Source organism: Loxodonta africana, chromosome 14 (genome assembly GCF_030014295.1).
Source record: "Loxodonta africana isolate mLoxAfr1 chromosome 14, mLoxAfr1.hap2, whole genome shotgun sequence".
Lineage (NCBI taxonomy): Eukaryota > Metazoa > Chordata > Mammalia > Proboscidea > Elephantidae > Loxodonta > Loxodonta africana.
The window spans coordinates 49,706,946-49,728,796 of NC_087355.1; the positions used below are offsets into that span (position 1 = coordinate 49,706,946).

At 35.4% G+C, this 21,851-nt stretch overlaps 1 protein-coding gene across 28 annotated transcripts in view; it reads left to right on the forward strand.

Annotated features, from left to right (window-relative positions):
• Positions 1-21,851, forward strand: part of VPS13B (vacuolar protein sorting 13 homolog B) — a 916,907-nt gene that overhangs the window by 59,742 nt on the left and 835,314 nt on the right. For all 28 annotated transcript variants that reach the window (XR_010317809.1, XR_010317810.1, XR_010317811.1 and 25 more), the window contains exons 3-5: positions 5,768-5,888; positions 16,680-16,847; positions 18,724-18,905. Coding sequence is in view for 25 of the 28 variants with exons in the window: in XM_064267936.1 (XP_064124006.1) it covers positions 5,768-5,888; positions 16,680-16,847; positions 18,724-18,905 (471 nt within the window). In the remaining 3 variants the exon portion in view is untranslated. The remainder of the gene's footprint in view (positions 1-5,767; positions 5,889-16,679; positions 16,848-18,723; positions 18,906-21,851) is intronic.

Genomic DNA, 21,851 nt, shown 5'->3' on the forward strand with positions numbered 1-21,851 from the left:
CCTCCCAGGGTTTATAAGGTTTTAGGGCTGGGGGGAGGGGAATGCATTATCTTTATTCATGAAGTGGGTAGAGATTTCCAAGAGAAGGGGAGGGATTATGGAAATCAGATGCCTGCGCAGCTGGAACTCAGGATGGACATGCCTGCCCCCGGCCCCCGCACGGCCTGTTGGAACGAAGATGTAGTCCTTCATGGGGGCTGCTGAGGGTCCAACAGGACTCTGGGATGCTGTGCAAGCTCCGCACCGGCGGGGAACCTGAAAAACAACCCTGAGGAAGTTGCCGTTTACTTGCCGCTGACTAAATGTAAGAAAAGGTTATTTACTCAGAAGAGAATGCATTTTAACAATCCATAGGTGGGGAGGGGCAGTGAATCTTGTTTGAGGCTTCAATTAGGAGTATCGAGCCTGAATCTATCTACCTCAGCCAGTCCCATGCCTTGTCTGTCTCAAAAACAGATGGTAGAATGTGGCCTAGGGAAGGGTGCTTCTGTATGTGCTTTTGTGCCTTTCTCCTTGAATTTCTTCCTATTTGAGCTTCCATATCTAAGAGTTTTTTTTTTTTTTTTTTTATCTAAGAGTGGGTCTAATCATTTCAATCTAGTGGCTAAAAAGGGGGGTAGTCTGATATTAGAAGGAATGGGATGTTATAGGCAGCCATAAACAACAAATTTTCCCTAACATATGTTAATGTTAACTGACATGGTATGATTGAACTTATGCTCACATAGTATATCGGACTCGTGACGTAACAATGATTGTGAGGATGGTGCAGGACAGGCAGTGTTTCGTTTTGATGTACATGGGTTGCTGTGAGTTGGAACCGACTTCGTGGTACCTGACAACAACATGCTGAAGCAGCGTCTTGGGTCAGGTGGTTTTTTTGTGTGAAAAGGAGGCAGAGGAGAGATGGCTAATTCTTGGGCCATCTGGGGAACACATTCCTGGTCCTATTACTGAGTAGCATGGATCTCAGAGAGAGAAGAGAGACTGAGTACGTAGAAGTATTCACAGTTAGTACAGTTATCTCTTTCATTATTAGAATGTGGACGAATGAATGTTCAGCTTTGGCTAATCAGGTTAGCTATTCCTCCTTTTTGGGAGAATCAAGTAAAACAACACAAGGGAGGGCCTTCTCCCTTCCCGTCTTCCCCAGTCTACCATAACTGCCTATCCCCACCCTTGATGGGAGAGAAGGTGGAAGCAGCCACCTCTGCGGGCTAAAGCTGATGTAGAAGAGATTGGAGCATAAACAGTACTTCCTTGAATGTGCTGTTTTTTTTTTTTTTTTAAATGACTAAAAGTAAGTTTAATTAGTATTGCTTTCAGGGTAGAGGTGAGCCATTATTGCTATGAAAGCTAATGAATGTGTTTTTTGTCTTTTTTTGGCTCTCTGTTGTGTTCTCCAAGTGTATTTCTGAGTTGGTGATTTTATTTGGCTAAATGTCTGTGAAGTGTTGTATTCTTAGGGATTCTTCACTGGGTCTGATGATTCCAATTGTACTAGCTACTGGAGAGGAGAAAGGTAAACGTCTGTAAGAGCCTTGTTTTAGCAGTTCATTTTTAAGCTTCTCTCACTCTGTTTCAGGAACTTTTTGATGATCAGAGCTGCCAGGGGAGCCTTAGTCCTTTTCTGCTTGCCAAGTGCAGTGCCTTTATAAACCTAAAGTTTTAAGAGCACATCACTTCTTAGTTGTACCTCTTATTTTCTTCTTCTTCATGTTTATCTTGCATCTCAACCTCTTTCTCTATTTTTTAGAAAAGCACTTGGACTGATTCAGTCACTTGTTTTAAGGGCTCCAAGGAGCCCTGGTGGCACGGTAGTTAAGCACTTGGCTCCTAACTGAGAGATTAGTGGTTCGAACCCTTCAGCTGCTGTGCGGGAGAAAGATGTGGCAATCTGCTCCTGTAAAGATTACAGCCTTGGAAGTCCCATGAGGCAGTTCTACTCTGTCCTATAGGGTCTCTATAAGTTGCAATCGATTCCGTGGAAATGAGTTCTATGAGGGCTCCACCACCCATCTGTCAGTTTGTCACATTCTGGTGGTTGGTGTGTCGTTACGCTGGTTGATATTGGTGTTTCAAATACCAGCAGGGTCACCTGTGGTGGACAGCTCAGAGGAGCTTCCAGATTAAGAAAGGAGACCTGATGGCATAACAATTAAGTGTTCGGCAGCTAACTGAAAGGTTGGTGGTTTGAACCCACCCAGTGACTCCATGGGAAAAAGATGTGGCAGCCGACTTCCGTAAAGATTACATTCTTGGAAACGTTATGGGGCAGTTCTCCTCTCACATGGGGTTGCTATGAGTCAGGATTGACTCCACAGCACCCAACAACAACAACAAGGAAGGCCTGGCGATCTACTGTGGAAAATGAGGCAATGAAAAAACCCTATGGATTACAACATAGTATTGCTTGACATAGTTCTGGAAGATGAGCCTCCTACACTGGAAGGCATTCAAAATACACAGTGGCTGCGCAACAATGGGGTGGAGCATATCAACAATCTTGAGGGCGGCACAGGGCCAGGCAACATTTCATGTGTTGCCAGGAGTTGAAGCTGAGTCTCCAGCAACTAACAACAACAGTGAAGTCTAAGGTGAAAAGTATGCAACATGAACCTATGGTCTGACAGTATGAAAGTCTGTGGAAAAGGTTTTAATTTTTTTTTTTTTAATTTACATACAGTGTATACCACATTTTCCCTCTGTTAGGAACTTTTGTAAGATGACATTCTTGCTTGTTTCATAGGAGCAAAGGGCAGTATTTTCAGAAATAGCTGTGTGGTCCCCAAGAGAAAACATTCTTTTGCCATGAAATATATTCACCAGACATTTTGGAAAAATTGTAACCTAAATAAGAAAAATATAACTGTAATGTGTTTGGGATTAAAAATTATCTCAAAATATTTTAGCATGTACTTTTGAGAACAGAGTTTCTTTTATTAGTAATTGCAGGCTTTCAGTGAAGTAAAAATGCTTATTGATCCAGAAGATGGTTAACAGAAGATGATGAACTCAAAACTAATGATGGAAATAATTCTAGTTTTGGTAGTAAATACTGTAATTATTCTTGTTTTATTTTTATTTAGTTGGGGAGGATTTGAATGGAAGCCCAGTTGTAATTGATACAATTAAAATGTAATTGAAAGAAATTAAGTTCAAATTATCAAATTATTATTTTCTGATTATATATGTAACCATAATTTCCTAACCTTAATTAAGATGTGCCTACACATTTGCTGTAATGTTTGTTTCATAGGACATACGTCTATGAATAACATGATTAATGATCATTTTTTAAGCATACTAAAAATGCATGTTTATTATAAATTTTGTTTAAGCAAATAAAGTTATTCAGTTTGTTTTCCTTTTGAATAATAAAAACGTGTAGTTTGCAGGGAAGCTTTACTCCTTGTGTTTTCTTTAATTCTATTTGAAAAGTCATCTTTAGTCTATACCTTTTATCCTAACAGTTGCTGATAACTTTTTTAAAAATAAGGTAAAAATAACTTGTTCTTTCTTCTGATTTAAAATGTTTGTCATCTGGTATATGCCAGATTTATTGGACTAGTAGTAGTTTTAGTGCATTTTGGCTGGAATGTTTATTATGACATCACTGTAATCTATATACAGTATGTGATTTCAGATGGTTTCAGCGTTAAATATTTTTATAATTATGCTAGTTTTGGCAGTTCACTTGGAATTTTTTCGCATCTCTTTAATGAACATGTTTTACTTCTGGGCTTTTGAGACAACCACATGCTTCAAAAATTAATAGTGTGCTTTTAATGTTAACGTTAGACAGAAGTGTATGACTACAGTCATTTTTAAGGATATAAGTTGAACTAAAAGTAATTATAGTAAGGTTTTATTCATAGTAGTCTTTTAGTATTTTAAAGACTACAACATACCCCCAAAATAACCAGATTGAATAATGAATTTGTTCTGCGGAATGAAACACTGTAAAGTTTGTATTGCACTAACTTAAAATGGATATCAGTTTATGTGAAAATTTCTTTTATTGTTTCTGATAGCAAACCTCTTTTTGTTTGTATTAAAGTTTTAAACAAATTTTTGTGCTGATATATCACTAGCTTCTTAAGCCATGCTATCTTGTAAAAGATTCACCTTTTATTGTTATATGATTCTTTTTGTGTCGTATTAAGTAGCAATTTTTGTTTTCTAAGGAGGTCTTATCATCGCAAGTATTTGCTTTGTGGCTTAGTAGTTAAGCACTACAGCTGCTCAACAAAAGGCTGGCAGTTCGAATCCATCATCTGCTTCTTGGAAACCCTGTGGGGCAGGGCAGTTCTACTCTGCCCTGTCAGAATTGACTCAACAGGATCAAGTTTTTTTTTTTTTTTTTAAGTACCCTATTTGATAAATTTAGTGATTATGATTTTTGTACTTGCTCTTGAAAATTTCTCTTCAAATGTATGAGAGAAAAATTATATCTATCACCATTCTTGTATTATAAAATAGTTTCATTATTGTTTAATGAATTTGATCGTCCACAGTGTACCCACCCACCATAAGTTACCCTTCAAGTTGGTATTTTTAATCTCTTACTCCTAATATTCATCTTTCCTTCAATCCAAAATGTACTCTTTTATCCTTAAAACAAGGAATAAAAAGATACCAGATGCTTTTACCTCATATTACTACCCCATCTCTTTCCTCCTGCTCATGGTCATCGTTTTTGAAAGAGCAATCTATGCTTGTTAATTTAGTTTTAACTTCTCATTCATTCTTTGAGTTATCCCTTTGGCTTTTGGTATTGTTCTTCCATCTTAACATATACCGTGACCTTATTCAACTAATTCCTTGTTTGTACTCTGGTATTGCTCTTGCTTGTAGTCCCCCCTACCCCCCATTTAACCTCTATTCTTAACCTAAAAAATTCCTATACTCAGTTTTAAGGGCCTAACCTCTCAGGTTCTTCTTGTCGGAATTACAGACAACCAATAAGTACTGCTGTTGTAGCACTAGTTGTTTAAGTGTTTGATATATTCTGAAATCCTTGAGGATAGGTATTGTATCTGTCTTATTAATCCAGCAAGTAGCACTTAAGAAGCATTAAATAAATATTTTCATTATGTAAATAAATCAAGGAAGGAAAAGAGTAATCTTTTGCATATTATAAATAAGGAAATAAATCTAAAAATGTGTAGGATTTGTGTTTCTATGCTATATGTGTCATAACCTATTAAAAAATTTTTTTTACTGATTAATAATTCAGTAAACATTATCAAATAGGATGTAAAAAACTCTGTGGATGATTAAGATTAATCATTGTAGCCAATTCAGAAGACAGCTTGGAATCTTAATTTAACTCAAAATAGTGAGAATCTTAACATACAAGCAACAAAGAGGGGAAAATTAAGACCGTTTCTGTTTATTTTGTGCTCTGATAGAGATCGAAAGTGTTTAAAAGCTTTCATTAAATAGTCTTTTCTCTTGAAAGAGCATAAATAAAGTTGTTTTTTCACATCATCGAGTAATTTTTTTGATACCAGCTAACGAAAGGAAGAATTTGTGATTTTAAACTACTAGTTATTTTTTTAAATGCTGTTTGAGAATGCAAATCATGAAAATTGTTTGGTTATCTAGATTTTTAGAGCTAAAAGTATAAGAGTGTATCTAATTGACTTAGTAACCATAAACTGCATATATTCAACCATAAAACTGCATATATTCAACAAAAGTTTTCCTAGTTCTTGAATGGTGATCGATGCTTTTTTTTTTTTTTTCTTGAAAACAAAACTAGGATGACCATGAAAGCTGTGGCTCTAATTCTACCAACCGTAGTACTACTGAGAACACAAAATTATCAATAAAAGCCCGAAGAATTCAGCAAACTGCTCCCACAGATCCTGATTTACCACCAGGTAACTTCTAATAGGACTGGTAAAACCAAAGTTTCGATTGTTAGTGATCGTTGTTGCAGCCCTTTACAGAATATACACTCCAGCCTTTTTTAGTGTCATCAAAGTTTTGGGCTATATGTGCATGTGCATTTGTTGCATGACTTCAGGATAGAATACGTCCAGAGCCCTGACAAATAACATTGATCAAGATTTTGATCTTCTGCAGCATGTTGTTTTCTTGAGTTTTTTTCTTAAAGCCTCTTCATGCAAAGATTGGTTTCTGATTTCCCACTCATAGTCTCTTTGTTCCTTTTGCCTAGTGATAAACAGAAAAGACAGTGGATTGTTTTGATTTCGGAAGCTATAAATTCACTAATGAAATCATAAATTTTTTTTATAGGGAGAGACTTGATACATCATATATCTCATTTCTTGAAATTTTCCTTTACCTGGAACAGTGGCTTGAAAATAACAGTTCCTTGATAAAATATAGGGTCGCTATGAATCAGAATCAACTTGATGGTAGTGGGTTTTTTAATAAATATTTAATGAAAGAAAAACATGATCATTACTATATCAGCTCTGTGGCCAAATTCATTGCTACCGTTTTATAGTTAGGAGTTGTCAGTCTCTTCTCTTTTAGTTTTATCAGTCACTCTCTTTGGTCAGGTGTTGTTGACACTGGAATACACTTGTTTTCTGGGTTATGATGTAATATTTGTACTAGGGAGGGGTCAGAAGAGTTTGAGTCTGACTGATTTGAAGCATACACGGACTACAATAGACTAGGAAGAAAGGCCTGTTGATCTACTTCTGAAAATTAGGCAGTGAAGGTCTTATGCATCACAACAGAACATTGACTGACTTGTTTGCTTTGGACATATCATCAGGAGGGATCATTTGCTAGAGGAGAAAATCATGTTTGGTGAAGTAGAGAGCCAACAGGGGTGTGGGAGCTTTTCGGGGAAATGGATTGGCACAGTAGCTGCATCATGGACTCATACATGATGATGATTGTGAGGATGATGCAGGACTGGGAAGCGTTTCATTCCGTTGTACATAAGGTCGCCATGAGTCGGAGTTGACTCAATGGCAACCACCACAACAGAAGTGTTAGTCCTTCATGTTCCAGCCCAAAGATAGTGTTTCACTAAGAACCCAGGCTCCTTTTGTTTTGAAGCTCTGCTGTCGCCTAGGCCAAACTTTGGGTTCTGTTGTTTTCAGCCTGTTTCAAGAGGAGAGAGACTGTAGAACACCTAAACCCAAACCAAACCAGTTGCCATTGAGTCAGTTCTGACCCATTGTGACCCCTTGTGTGTCAGAGTAGAGCTCTGCTCCATAGGGTTTTCAGTGGTTGATTTTTCAGAAGTAGATTGCTGGGTCTTTTTTTTTGAGGCTTGAGGCGCCTCTGGGTAGACTTTAATGTCCACCCTTTAGGTCAGCAGCTGAACTCATTGACCATTTGCACTACCCAGGGACTCTGTGAAAGATTCATCCAGGCTTAATAACCCCAGGCTGGAAATGATATGTAGCCCTTTTGTTCAAATTCCATTGAGGGAAACTATTTGCTTGAATGCTATATATTGCTAGGAGGTTTCATCTTCCTGACAATCCTACATACTGGGCAGGGGAGCACAAATTATTGATGACTAGCCAGACATCTCTGCCACACAAGTGTTCTTTCTCATTAGCATACTGATCTATTTTTAAGTAGGTTATGCTTCAAACTATTATTTTGTGTTTAATGTTAAAAATATCTGCAGTTTATATTTTATTACAGAAAAAGTGATAATTGAAGAGCTTTCATTTTGTTTTAATTAGATTGACTCTTAAAATGTTGTATTTGAGGCAGGCTGTTTAATTCTCTAAATCTTTATAGCTCTATTTTTTTTTTTTTTCTGTAAGTCAGAATATGCTAAACCAACTCATTGAAGGCCGTCTTTGCCTTCAAAGACTTAACTCTTTAGTATAGGAGATTTTGTAAACCGCCAACCACAATACAAAGCGAAACAAAAGTGGAGCTTTAAGGAAGCGCTAATAATATTTTATGGACAGTAAAAGGAACCTGCACTGAAGGCATTGGAGACAAATAAGACTTCAGGAATCGACGGAATATCAGTTGAGATGTTTCAGCAAACTGATGCAACACTGGAAGTACTTAATCATCTGTGTCAAGAAATTTGAAAGACAGCTGCCTAGTCAGCCGACTGGAAGAGATCCATATTTGTGCTCATTCCAAAGAGGGGTGATCCAACAGAATGTGGAAGTTATTGAACAATATCATTCATATCATATGTAAGGAAATTTTGCTGAAGATCATTCAAAAGTGGTTGCAGCAGTACACCGACAGGGAACTACCAGAAATTCAAGCCGGATCCAGAAGAGGACGTGGAATGAGGGATATCATTGCTGATGTCAGATGATCTTGGCCGAAAGCAGAGAATACCATGTTTACCTGTGTTTTATTGACTATACAAACGCATCTGACTGTGTGGATCATAACAAATTATGGATAACATTGTGAAGAATGGGAATTCCTGAACACTTAATTGTGCTCATGCGGAAAATGTACATAGACCAAGAGGCAGTCGTTCCAGCAGAACAAGGGGATACCGATTGGTTTAAAGTCAGGAAGGATGTGAGTCAGGGTTGTATCGTTTCAGCATACTTATTCAATCTGTATGCTGGACAAATAATCAGAGAAGCTGGACTATATGAAGAAGACCTTGGCATCAGGATTGAAGACTAATTAACAACCTGTAATATGCAGATGACACAACCTTGCTTGCTGAAAGTGAAGAGGACTTGAAGCACTTACTAATGAATATCAAAGAATACGGCCTTCAGTAATGATTGCACCTCAACATAAAGAAAAATCCTTACAACTGGACCAATAAGCAACATCATGATTAATGGAGAAAATATTGAAGTTGTCAGGGATTTCATTTTACTTGGATTCACACTCAACGACATATTACACTGGCAAATCTGCTGCAAAAGATCTGTTTGAAGTGTTAAAAAGCAAAGATGTTGCTTTGAGGACTAAGGTGCGCCTGACCCAAGCCATGATATTTTCAGTCACCTCATATGCTTATGAAAGCGGAACAGTGAGTAAGGAAGGCTGAAGAATGGATGCCTTTGAATTACTATGTTGTGGGACAGTATTGACTATACCATGGACTGCTGGAAGAATGAACAAATCTATGTTTATACAAATCTGCCTTGGCTTTCTTGGTACGGTCAGAATGCTCCTTAGAAGTGAGGATAGTGAGACTTTGTCTTAGGTACTTTGAACATGTTATCAGGAGGGACCAGTCCCTGGAGAAGGGCAGCGTGCTTGGTAAAGTACAGGGTCAGCAAAAAAAAAGGAAGAACCTCAATGAGATGGATTGACATAATGGCTGCAACGGTAGGCCCAAACATAGCAATGATTGTGAGGATGTTGCAGAACTGGGCAGTGTTTTGTTCTGTTGTACTGTAGGGTCTCTGTGTGTCAGAACTGATTTGTTGGCACCCAGAAACAACAAAACAAAGCAGTGACTATACTCAGGTGTGTGTGACTTCCAAAGCATACACGTAAAACAAAGGGGGAAGAAAGATTGAAAATGAAAGGATGGGTAATGACATACCAGACAAACACTAGCCAAAAATAAATCTGTATTTGTAATATGAAAATCAGGTAAAATAAAATTTAAGGCAAAAAGTGTTAATGGAGATAATTAATAGAGATACTAAGTTATAATAAACGGTACAGTTCTCCAAAAAAATATGTTATGACTTTGTATGTAGCTAACAATATAGCCTTGAAATGTGATAGGTCAAGCAGAAAAAATCAACCCCCCTAAAACTTGAAGTTTTGGATATAAAAAATAACAAGTTTTTTTAGTAGATACACTTAGAACTCTGTACCCAGCAGATACCAAAACCAAAAACCAAACCCAGTGCTGTCGAATTGATTCCAACTCGTAGTGCCCCAGCAGGTAAGACAGTGTAAATATTGTTTTGATGCCCACTTTGAATATTTTCAGACATTTACCCAGACTAGGTCAGAAAAGAAGTCTTGAAAAATTTTAAAGAATCATTATCATATTGACCATTCTCTCTCACCACAATAAAATTAAATTAGAATGTAATTGTTGACATAATTTAATTTATATCAACCATTGTATGATTTGTTTTATCCTTACAAGTCCTGTTTTACATTGCTCTGTTTCCGCTTTCATGCATGCTATTTACTTATCAGGTTCCTGAAATAGCTGTTCATACATTCTCTCTGGGTTTTGTGGCTACATTTATGTTTAAAGACAGGTTAGCATCTGCTTACACTGTCTTACCCAGAATAGGAACCTGTTAACATTTTGCAGTACAGCGTTTTAGAGACTCTTTTCTTTCTGCACACGCACACGCGCGCGCACACACACACACACACATTTTCTTTATAATCTGCGTTTTTTAAAAATTTAATGTTTCTTTAGGAACATGTTTCTAGGCCATTAATATTTCTTTTACGATATTATTTTAATCACTGTATATATTCTATTGTATACCTATTCTATAGTTATTTAACTGATTCCTTTTTGTTTGATATTTGGGTTATTTGTCATTTTCAGTTTTATAATACGCTTTAAAAAATCTACTGGTAGGTGAATCTTTGCGTATACCTATGATTTTATTTCCTTAGGATAAATTCTTACCAATTTATAGAGTCAAAGTATATGAGTAATTTTAAGGTTTTTGGCATGTGTGGACAATTACTCTGTGAAAAGTTTGTACCAGTAGTTTCATACAAGCACATTTTTGGTCCAATGCTGATTTTTATTATTAAAAAACATTTCTTTGAAACTTTTATAGATGACAAATGCTAACTCATTTATTTCATTGCTAACATGGGATTATAATTTTCTACTATTTTATTTTCTTTTCATCACTTTGTTATATAGTAAAGCTAATTTTTATGTTTTGTTCGCTGATCAGTAGTCAGTAGTTTTCAGTTGTTTCCTCTGGATTTTTTTTTTTTTTAATAATTTTTATTGAGCTTTAAGTGAACGTTTACAAATCAAGTCAGTCTGTCACATATAAGCTTATATACACCTTACTCTATACTCCCACTTACTCTCCACCTAATGAGTCAGCCCGCTCCCTCCTTCCAGTCTCTCCTTTCATGACAATTTTGCCAGTTTCTAACCCTCTCTACCCTCCTATCTCCCCTCCAGACAGGAGATGCCAACACAGTCTCAAGTGTCCACCGTATACAAGTAGCTCACTCTTCGTCAGCATCTCTCTCTCCAACCCATTGTCCAGTCCCTTCCATGTCTGATTCCTCTGGATTTTTTAATGTAAATAATACTGTCATCTTTGTGTGATGATAAATTTAGTATTCTTTCCAATATTTATACTTATTTCTCTTTTTCCACTTATTTAGTTATCTAGAACTTTTGCAACTATCTTAAATAACAATGGCGATAGCAGAAATCTCAACGGACAGCTATTTTCCATAGCTCTGACAGAAACTGTCATATTTACCATCTAGTTGTCAGATATGATGGGTGCTTTTTAATTCATGTTTTATTGGACCTTTGTACTGCATTGACAATAAAAATTCATTATTTCCTGAGCCTTTTAAAATAAGTTTTTATTCTGAAACAATTTGAACCTTCCAGAAGAGGCAAGAACATTACAAAGAACTTATTTTTCCTTTTACCGTTTGAACCTAAATTGTTTATATGATGGTACAAAACCTACGGATTAGTTTTACACCAAAGAACTAGACTGCGATATTTTTGGGTAATATCTGTATATCCTTTACTCTACCTGGCCAAGGTATTCTGGGGAGCCTGTTTACAGAGGTAGTCTTTCTGTTTAAATTAAGTATCTTTCCTTAAATAAAATATCTACGTATAACCCTAGTGGTCCAGTGGTTAAGTGCTCAGCTGCTGTTATGGATTGAGTTGTGTCCCCCAAAAATATTTGTCTCAATTTGGCTAGGCCATCATTCCCAATATTGTGTAATCGTCCATCATTTTGTGAATTTCCTATGTATTGTAAATCCTATCTCTATGATGTTGGTGAGATGGGATTAGTGGCAGTTATGTTGATAAGGCAGGACTCAATCTACAAGATCGAATTGTGTCCTGAGGAAATCTTTGAGATATAAAAGAGGAAGCAAGCAGAGAGACAGTGGGCCCTCATACCACCAAGAAAGCAGCACCAGGAGGAGAGTGTGTCCTTTGGACCCGGGGTTCCTGTGCAGAGAAGCTCCTAGACCAGGAAAGACTGATGACAGGCACCTTCCTCCAGAGCTGATAGAGAAAGCTGTGCCCTGAATTTGGACTTCTGGCCTACTAACTATGAGAGAGTAAACTTCTGTTTGTTAAAGCCATCCACTTGTGGTATTTCTGTTATAGCAGCACTAGATGACTAAATTGACTCGACGGCACTGGGAAAGATGACTAAGATAGGTGCTAACCAAAAGGTTGGCAGTTTGCCATCAGCTGCCCCTTGGAAATCCTATGGGGCAATTATACTTTGTCCTGTGGGGTTGCTATGAGTTGGAATCGACTAGATGGCAATGTGTTTGGTTTTTTTTTTTTTTTTTTTAAACCAAGTCATCAACCATGGATTTCCTGATTTTGAGCAATGTGGATTATTGGTGACCACATCAGGATGAATTGGATGTAGACACTGTCGCTTTGTAACCAAGATTATTTGACGTAAACCATTTAATTTAAGAAGATCAGAGAAAGAGATATAATTATTACCCACTGGAATTTCATACTTTAACAGGGAAGATAAGTAGATACACACATAGAAATGACTGTAGTAATATAAGCCCAAGAATAGTGGTAGAGACAAGTCTCCTTAACTGTTAATAGGTAGGGTAGGGGACATAGGAGAAGAGGACATAGTGGAGATGACATTTATACTGGACTTGAACATGAAGGGAGAATGGACCAAGGAAGAACATGAGTGTCTTACTTAGGTAGTGCTGCTGTAACACAAGTACAGGCAGTCCCCAGGTTACGAACAAGATCCGTTCCCGAGTATGTCTTTCAGAATTCGTAGGTAAGTCGAAACAGGTGCATACTATTCTTATTTAGCCTTAAGCTTTAGTGCAAGGAAGAGCCTTGGTGGTGAGGTGGTTAAGAACCCCCCTGCTAAGGAAAAGGTCAGTAGTTTGAATCTACCAGCTGCTCCTTGGAAACCCTTTAGGGCAGTTCTACTCTGTCCTGTATGGTTGGTATGAATTGGAATCGACTGGATGGCAATGGGTTTAGGTTTTTGGCTAGTGCAAGAAAATGCTAGAAGCCTTTTCAGTGATTTGAAAGGTGAAGCTACATGTGCAGCAAGTAAAGGTGAATGTCATGAAGAATTTATTGCTAGTAGGGGTTGGTTTAGTCTTTTCAAAGTGATGGCAAAGTTACGTAACATTTAGGGGTGAGTAGGAGTTGTCCCTGAGTTGGATGTTTGTAACCCCGGGATTGCTTGTACTACAGGTAGGTGATTGTAAAGAACAGAAATTTATTTTCTCACAGTCTGGAGGATGAAAGTCCAAATCAGGGTCTATGCTGTGTAAATTCCCTTCTTGTCAGCAGCCCCAGGTATTCTTTGGTTCTTGGCAATCCTCACGTGGCTTCTGTCTTCCCCAGTTTGTGTATACATCTGTGTCTGATCTGTGCTTTTTATAATTCAGATGTGATTAGGTTTAGAACATACCCTACACTGCTAATGGCCTCCTTAACATAACAAAAACCCTATTTCCAAACAGGATTACATTCACAGGTATAGGGGTTAGGATTCCAATACATATTTTTTTTGAGACATAATTCATTGTATGTCAAGGAGTAAAGTCAATGAAAAATTCATTGTTGTTTCATTTGGCCCCATTGGACTAGATGTATGTGTTTACAGGAATGGGGTTTGTATGGTGTGGGGTGGGGAGGGTGTGCATAATGATAGGAATTTCTGAAAAGGTAGACAAGTAATAGGATATTGTCTTAAAGCCATCTAATATAATATATGCTCTCATACTTAAGGTGACCTTGCATTTTCAGACGCTCGCAGAGTAGATCTGGATTGCTACTAAGTCATTTGAACAGATAAATTCCTGGAGATTCTCTAAATATGGAGCAATGAGACTATTAGATCTGATGTTTTATACTATTTTGTAGTTTACTTAGAACCAAGTTATTGTGAAGGATTATAGAGATGATGCACTATTTATTCCATTGGCAAGTTCCGTGTTACTTTGGTGGTATATTTTTAATAAGGAAAAATAGTCTTCTATAGAAGTGGTTCTTTTTAGATATTTGATTCTTTTATTTTGGTGAATTGGCTTATTCATCTCAGTTTGTATGTCAATTTTATGGTGAGAAACTGCGGGAAATATTAACAAATAGATGAAAAATGCATTGGTAGTATTCTGTCAGTTAAAATACATTTATACTACTGTGTTTTTATTACTTTGCATTATACATTTTCTCCAGTGCTATCTTGGAGGGTTTATTCTGTGTTTTGAAAATAATACAAGCTCATGAACTCTTAAGCAGTTTTTATGAATTCTGTGTAGATGACATAATTTTCAGAAATAGGAAAACCCATATTGGTCATCCTGACTTGACTTCTTAAAGATAAGATATTTAACTACTCTATGTTGAATAGCAATAGCATGGAAATGTACATTCTAAGATTGAAAATTTTGATTCTTAAAATTTCTTCTGGAAGCCTTATTTTTAGAATTACTTTAGCATCTATTTTCATAGAAGAGTATCTTGCTTTAAATTTATTAACACTTTGTTAATTTTATAGCACACGATAATTGACACTTTAAAAACTTCTAGTAATTTCCATATACTTAGAAAAACTTGAACCTATGTAGTATGCCATTTCTTATTTACATCCATTGGGAATAGATAACAGAATTGGATTTTGAAAACATGTTAATCGTTGAATAGATTTTAAGAAGCCTTCCCCCAGCAGTCCTCATTTTAGATGTTAACTATGTGAGCTGCTGAAGGAAGTTGATTCTGTTTTGTCCAGTGAAGTTCTGGCTTAAGGAATATAAGCGTATAATTAGTTTTTAAGCAGGTTTTTGTAGGAGAAAATGCATTTGAATGAAGCGAAAAGGTTTTATTTTTTTTTTCACGCCTTTTCTTATGCTGTTTATGTTTAATTGGTTTTATTGATATTTTCAATTAAATTTCTCAGTAATGTATCCGATATACACATTTATTATGTAAGAGACTACTGAGATGACAGAGTATTTCACAGTAGCAGGAAATTAAAAGAAATTTTTTGGAGATTCTAGGTAAGGCATAGAGAGAAATTACTTGTTTTGAGTCATTTTTTAAAAAAACAGTTATTTCTGTTTCTCTTTTTTATTCCCATGTTCTCATTTAGCTTTCATCTAATAGTTTTTCCTTGTATACTTTTCATTTTTCTGTCTTGTTCATTGTGTTCTTTTTTCTCTCTCTGTAGCTCTTCCTGTCTACATTTTCTTAACCATGTTTCAATATTAGTAAGTGTTAATAATTGAATCCATTAGGATAGTTCCATTTCTCCTATCTTTCCTCCCCCAGGCCTAACTTTAAAAATTTTTTTATGGCTTTTAAAGTAGGAAGAGATGAGGACAGCTGGTTCAAAAAGAAGCTTAAAGAACTAAATTACAGTTCCTCTAATCTTCTCCTAATATATTGTATAATCACCATATAGTAATCTTTTTTCTTTTGGGAAAATAGTATAAAATAGGCAGAAACCAGACAAAGTACTTGTAGTATAGGAATATCATTGTATGAGATCTAGTTTTATGTTATTAAGAAGGTGTGGTCTCCTAGAGTAGCAGAGGAAGAAGGAGAGTCAGGAATAAAAAAATAGTAGGAGGAAATGTATGGCTAATTGCCTCTGTGAACAGGTGTCCCCTTTGCCATGCGACCAGAAGAACTGGTTGGTGCCCGGCTACCATTACTGAATATTTTGATCGAAGACTTTATAGAAGAATCCTGATCAAAAGTGGGAAAATTTAGAACAGAATTTCAAATTCTCATGAAATTCAGACTTTCTGGAGACATGTATCCTGGACAGACCCCTGAAACTATTGCCCAGAGATAATCTTTAAACCTTAAAACAGAAATATCCCCAGAAGTCTTCTTAAAACCAGGCAATAGTTTAGCTTAACTAGTAAAGAATGTCTGCCTTGAGAATTGTGCTTTTTTAAGAACTGTCTGTATGGGATCAAACTGACAACAGCAACTCCAAGGATTAGATAGGAAACCTAAGGAGCAGTGAGTTTATGTTAATGAGGGAAGAACAACTTGGAAAATGAGAATGGTTGAACAACCTGAAGAATGTAATCAGTGTCATTAATTGTACATGTAGCGATTGTTGAATTGCTGTATGACAAACAACAACAAAAATAATAAAAAAGTATGGTCTATATGGTTTCTCTTAATCAGTGAACACTTCACTAAATAGACTGTCTTGGTAATGATCCCCCCTCCCCCCTGCCTCCGCTGGATCTGCTACTTACTACCTGTGTCACTTTGATAAGCCTCTTAATATTACCTATCTTGGAGTCCTGGGCGCGCAGTGGTTAAGAGCTGTGGCTTCTAACCAAAAGATCGGTAGTTCAAATCCACCAGCTGCTCCTTGGAAACCTATGGGACAGTTTTACTGTGTCCTATAGGGTCGCTGTGAGTTGGAATTGACTCGTCAGCAATGATTTTTTTTTTCATGTGCATTAAGTTCAATAAAGTTTTAAGAAATAATTTACTGAATACACTTGTGGCTAATTAAATCCTTTTCCTCCCTATTTTGTAGGTTATGTGCAGAGCCTGATTAGACGAGTTGTAAATAATGTAAACATTGTTATAAATAATCTCATACTAAAATATGTTGAAGATGATATCGTTCTCTCAGTCAACATCACTTCTGCAGAATGCTATACAGTAGATGAATTATGGGATCGTGCATTCATGGATATTTCTGGTGAGTAAATATCAACCACAGTGTATGTTTTCCTGTAATTCAGTTTTCTTGAGTCTTAACCTTTTTTTTAGGCCAACTGTCTCTGATAAATCTAATGTAAGCTTTACACCTTCAGCCTGGAGAAATGTACATATACAAAATTTAGCGTACAATTTCAGGAAGTTAATAGACCCCCCCTGAGGTTAAGGATTTTATAATTTTTTTTAAAAGATAGTTGCTCTTATGTTTAGCGTTTAAGAATAACATTTTCAAAACTTACAATTTCCTCTCACTGGAATGGTAATTTTCTGGAATACCCATGAAATATGACAGCTTTACATTCTTACGATGGATAACAACGTGCACTCTGGAATAAGGTTACTAGAGCTTGAATGATGGTTCTGCTTTCTACAAACAGTGTAATACTAGATAAATTACTTATCTTTCCTGTGCCTCACTTCTCACATCTTTAAAAGATGACCACGTAAATATTTTACAAGAGATAATGCATGCGAAAGACTTAGTCTTGTGTTTGGTAATAGCAGATACTTAGTAAATGCAAGTTATTATTGTTATCATAATGAGAGAGAAGGAGGTTTTTCAAGGATTTCTTAAAGTTGCTTTCATTTAAATACAGTATCAGTAACTGAATCATATTATTTATATAATGTATAGAATTGATTTTTGCTTTTTTAAAAACTTAAATGCAAAAAAGAAACAAAAATTAAAAAGTTGAATTAAGTTAGAGATTGCCAGGATGTACTCAGAGCTAGTGGTATTATTAGTATGGATTGAAGCACATCTCATTTTTTTGGAGATTACATGGATATAGCTATGGATAGCTGCTAACTTAAAACCACTAGCGAAGTAGATTTGGGCCTGATGTTTACCTAGGAATTGGTAATCAATTAGAAATAAAATTTTTCGCTTGCTAAAGATCTCATTTTCTAGTTTGATACTTTACCAGCGATTTTTAGACTGGTACTGTTAAATTTCTTTGTTCTTAGAGCCATGCTGTTCAGTAGAACTTTCTGTTATGATGAAAGTGTTTATATTTTCATCATCTAATATGGTAGCCACTAGCCACATGTGACTCTTGATCACTTTAAATGTGGTTGGTACAACTGAGTAAATGAAATTGTAATTTTATACAGTTTTAATAATTAATTTAAATATACATTTAAATAATCACATCTGGCTGGTGGCTTCTGTATCAGACAGCATAGGTTTAGAGGGTAGCGCTGAGTTTTTTTAGAGTAAAATAAATAATAGATGAATAACTATTACTCGTGAGAGCCATGGTGGCGCAATGGTTAAGTATCTGGCTGCTAACAGAAAGGTTGATGGTTCACCCAGCAGCTCCGCAGGATAGCCTGATGATCTGCACCAGCAAAGGTTATAGGCTAGAGAACCCTATGGAGCAGTTCTGCTTTGTCACACAGGGTTGCTCTGAGTCAAAATCGACTCGATGGCATGGAACAACTGTTGTTTGAAAAGTTACTTTTAATGTGGATTCTCAAGAATTATATTTTATTTTAGAATTCATATTTAATAGCTCATTGCGGTCGAGAACCGTAGGTAAGTTTTCCATCATTTTTGACATAAATTTATACCTCAGTGTTGTACAAATCAGGGACAAGCTACTTCATCTCATTTCGACTCTATTTGATTCCTCATATATAAAATGGAGATAATTGTGCCTATTTAATGAGGTTTTGGGAAGATTTAAATGAGATAATAAACAAGAAGCTCTTTGTATAGTATCTGGCGTCAGGTATTAAATGCTGATTATTTGCTTCTACATTTGTTTTTACTACTATTTGTAGTAATAAATAATCATTGCCTTTTTTTCTAATTTTCCTTTTTACTTAAAAAGTTTTTTTTTCTTTTTTTTCAGCAACTGATCTGGTGCTAAGAAAGGTTATTAATTTTTCTGACTGTACAGTTTGTCTTGATAAGCGAAATGCCAGTGGTAAAATTGAATTTTACCAAGATCCTTTGTTGTATAAATGTTCCTTTAGAACTCGTCTGCATTTTACTTATGATAACCTAAATTACAAGATGCCGTCGGTTATTAAAGTAAGTGTCTCTTTTTCTAGTAGTTGAGTTGCATGTCTCTGTTTTGTTTTTTGGCTCTTATGCAAGCAAATTTATTAAAAAACAAAAAATATTTTAAGTATATATGCTATTCTTATAAAATTTATATTTATAGGTTTTTGTATTATGTGTTGTAGCAGAGATATTTTGGTGACAACTTTTTTCTGTCCCTGTAGTTTCTTTTTTAGTTTATTCAGATGTCATTAGTAAGAAATACTAATCTTTAAGTAGATAAAGGAGGTCATGTAAAAAAGTGTAATTGTATCCACAGTGAATCAGAACTATCAATAATCTATATTTCAGTTCTTATAATTTGTTCAACATGATCTGAAAACCGTAGTTATTTTCCCTTCTCTTTCTTAGGTAACTTTGTAAGGCTTGATAATGCTAACCCAACAGTATATTTTTTCAGGAAATTTTAGCCTTTTATCTGTGGTTTCAAAATGTACTTAAAAACTTATATAGAGTATGGGAATTTTCCAGGTAATCTCTTTTGATACATTTGAAAATTTGCTGTTCTCCAAGGTATTAGTATATATTTCAATGTGTATAGTTAGTCTCTAAACATAAATTCTTGTCTTCTTTTACTATTTAATAGTTTTCCAGAGTTCTATTTATATATTTACATGCCCGTCTTTCCACTTACCTATTTTTTTTTTATCTTGGGAAAGAAATTTACACTGTGGCTTCTGAATTTGCTAACCAAGTTTTAATGTGGAATAAATTTTTATTGGTGAATTACAAGCCTCTGACTACTAAAGACTTAAAATGGAAAGGCTGACCATAAGTCTGAACAAGAGTTTTGACTAATGTGCCTTTCTGGGTATGGCTGTTTTAAAAAGTGATGGTAACTATGTATAGTGCACATTGTTTTGTTTAAATTCTGTTATTTTTCTTCTGTTTTTGAATTAGCTTCTTTGCCAGTGATGAGCATAGGAAATTGTTTAACCCAGTAGTGTTGATGTCCTTGTTTTAGAGTTATGGGCTTATTTTTTTTTTTAATCTCGTCTTCTATTTCTGGTAAAGCTGGGGAATGTGAAGGTAAATTCAGGAAATATTTTGAAAGCAAGTGATGGATACATGGAAACTTTACTATATAAAATAATTTTATTGATCATTAGTATAAATCTAACAGATGGGACTAAATTAGAGGAAAGTAAAAATAAATGAATTTAAGGAAGAACTTAGTGTTGGCACACAAGTAAATTTGTGTTCTCAAAATTGATTAGCTGTGCCTTTTCATTGCAAACAGTGCTTATATATCTAAATCTTACACATAGGCTTGTTGACATGTAGGTTTTGACTGTGGTAACCACCAGATAGGAGATCACAATGTTCAACTGCAGTTGGTTTATTTAGTATTTTATTAATACTGTCGTGATGTAGGAAACCCTGGTGGCGTAGTGGTTAAGAGCTATGGCTGCTAACCAAAAGATCAGCAGTTTGAATCCCCCAGAGGCTCATTGGAAATCCTATGGGGCAGTTCTGTTCTGTCCTGTAGGGCCTGTCCTATGAGTTGGAATCGACTCGATGGCATTAAGTTTGGTTTTGTTTTTGGTTTATTGAGTTGTAAGATTTGCTGTTTTAGGTTAGACAGCAGTCCTATCCTTACCATACTCTTGCTATCCTTACATATTAGTATATTGAAAAAATTGCCTACTCGTTGGACAAAAAATAATATATTTTAATTCATATTTATTTTATTATTGAAGTTAGATTTTTAAAAATGTGTTTGGTCATTGTTCTTTGAAATATCTGTTCATGTTCTTTGTCCATGTTTCTATTGGGGATTAATCTTACTGATTTTGAAGAGTTTTTGTTATTGATTCTACTAAGACTGCCTTACCTCTAGTGCTGTTGGTAGAGTAACAGTGTTGAAAAGGATGTGGCAGATAAATCTCCAACAAGAGCTTGGCAGGCTTGCACTATACACACCTTCCCTGCCCTGTCCCCTCTGTATTTTTTTTACCTCTTCACGGTCTATTCAGTGTATGGTTTTTAGATCAGTTTTAAGACATCTGTATTCATGTTTGAAATATAATATTTAATGACTTGGTAATTCTGCCCTATATACAACTTTCTCCCCACCAGCAATACAATTTTTGTGATTTCTGTCGGAAAATACGATGACTACCATTATTTCTGTTTCATGTTTCATAGACACTCAAATACCAGTTAGTCAAAATAAACCTTCCAAGAAGCTTGTCTTTATGGCTTAATTGGTTTTATCCCCTGTTTATATAACAGCAGGAAGCCATTACACTGTAGCTGTGTTTATATTCCAATGCTGTCTTTTTTCTTAAGGAGAACTTTGGTTACTGCTATATATCTGATTTGTTAGTAGTTAACCTTCTTTCTTATAATTGATTGATGTTATAAATTTTTCATGTTTAAATCTCTTGATTTATCTGAAAAACTCTCTTGAGCATATATTTGAGATGGTTTTCCATATTCCATAATAAAAATTTTATAATTTTCCTACTTCCATACTCATAATGTTAGTATTTTCCCCACTTAACATATGTTTTTAGGATATGTATGTATTCTTTTTGGTTAATAAAGCTGGAAAGAGCAATTAAAAATTTTACTAGAATGATGTCATGAAACTTACTATTCTTGGTTTTGACAGATCTGTTTTTGTTATTATACTCATAACTTTATAGAATAGGTATTTTGTTTTTATAGCTTATTTTCCTTCTGCAGTAATTTATCTGGAAATCTAGTGTGATTATTTCTTTTATTACCAATTCTATTTGCATCCACATCATATGGGGTTAATACAGTTTCTTTGTAAAGTTTATTTATCATCATAGCAAAATTCTTTAATTTCTAAGATTTTAGATAAAATATTTTGGCCTAAGTATTAGAATTGTTTGAGATATTAGTATTTCTTTTATGATATATCATTTTATAACTTAAAAATTTTCT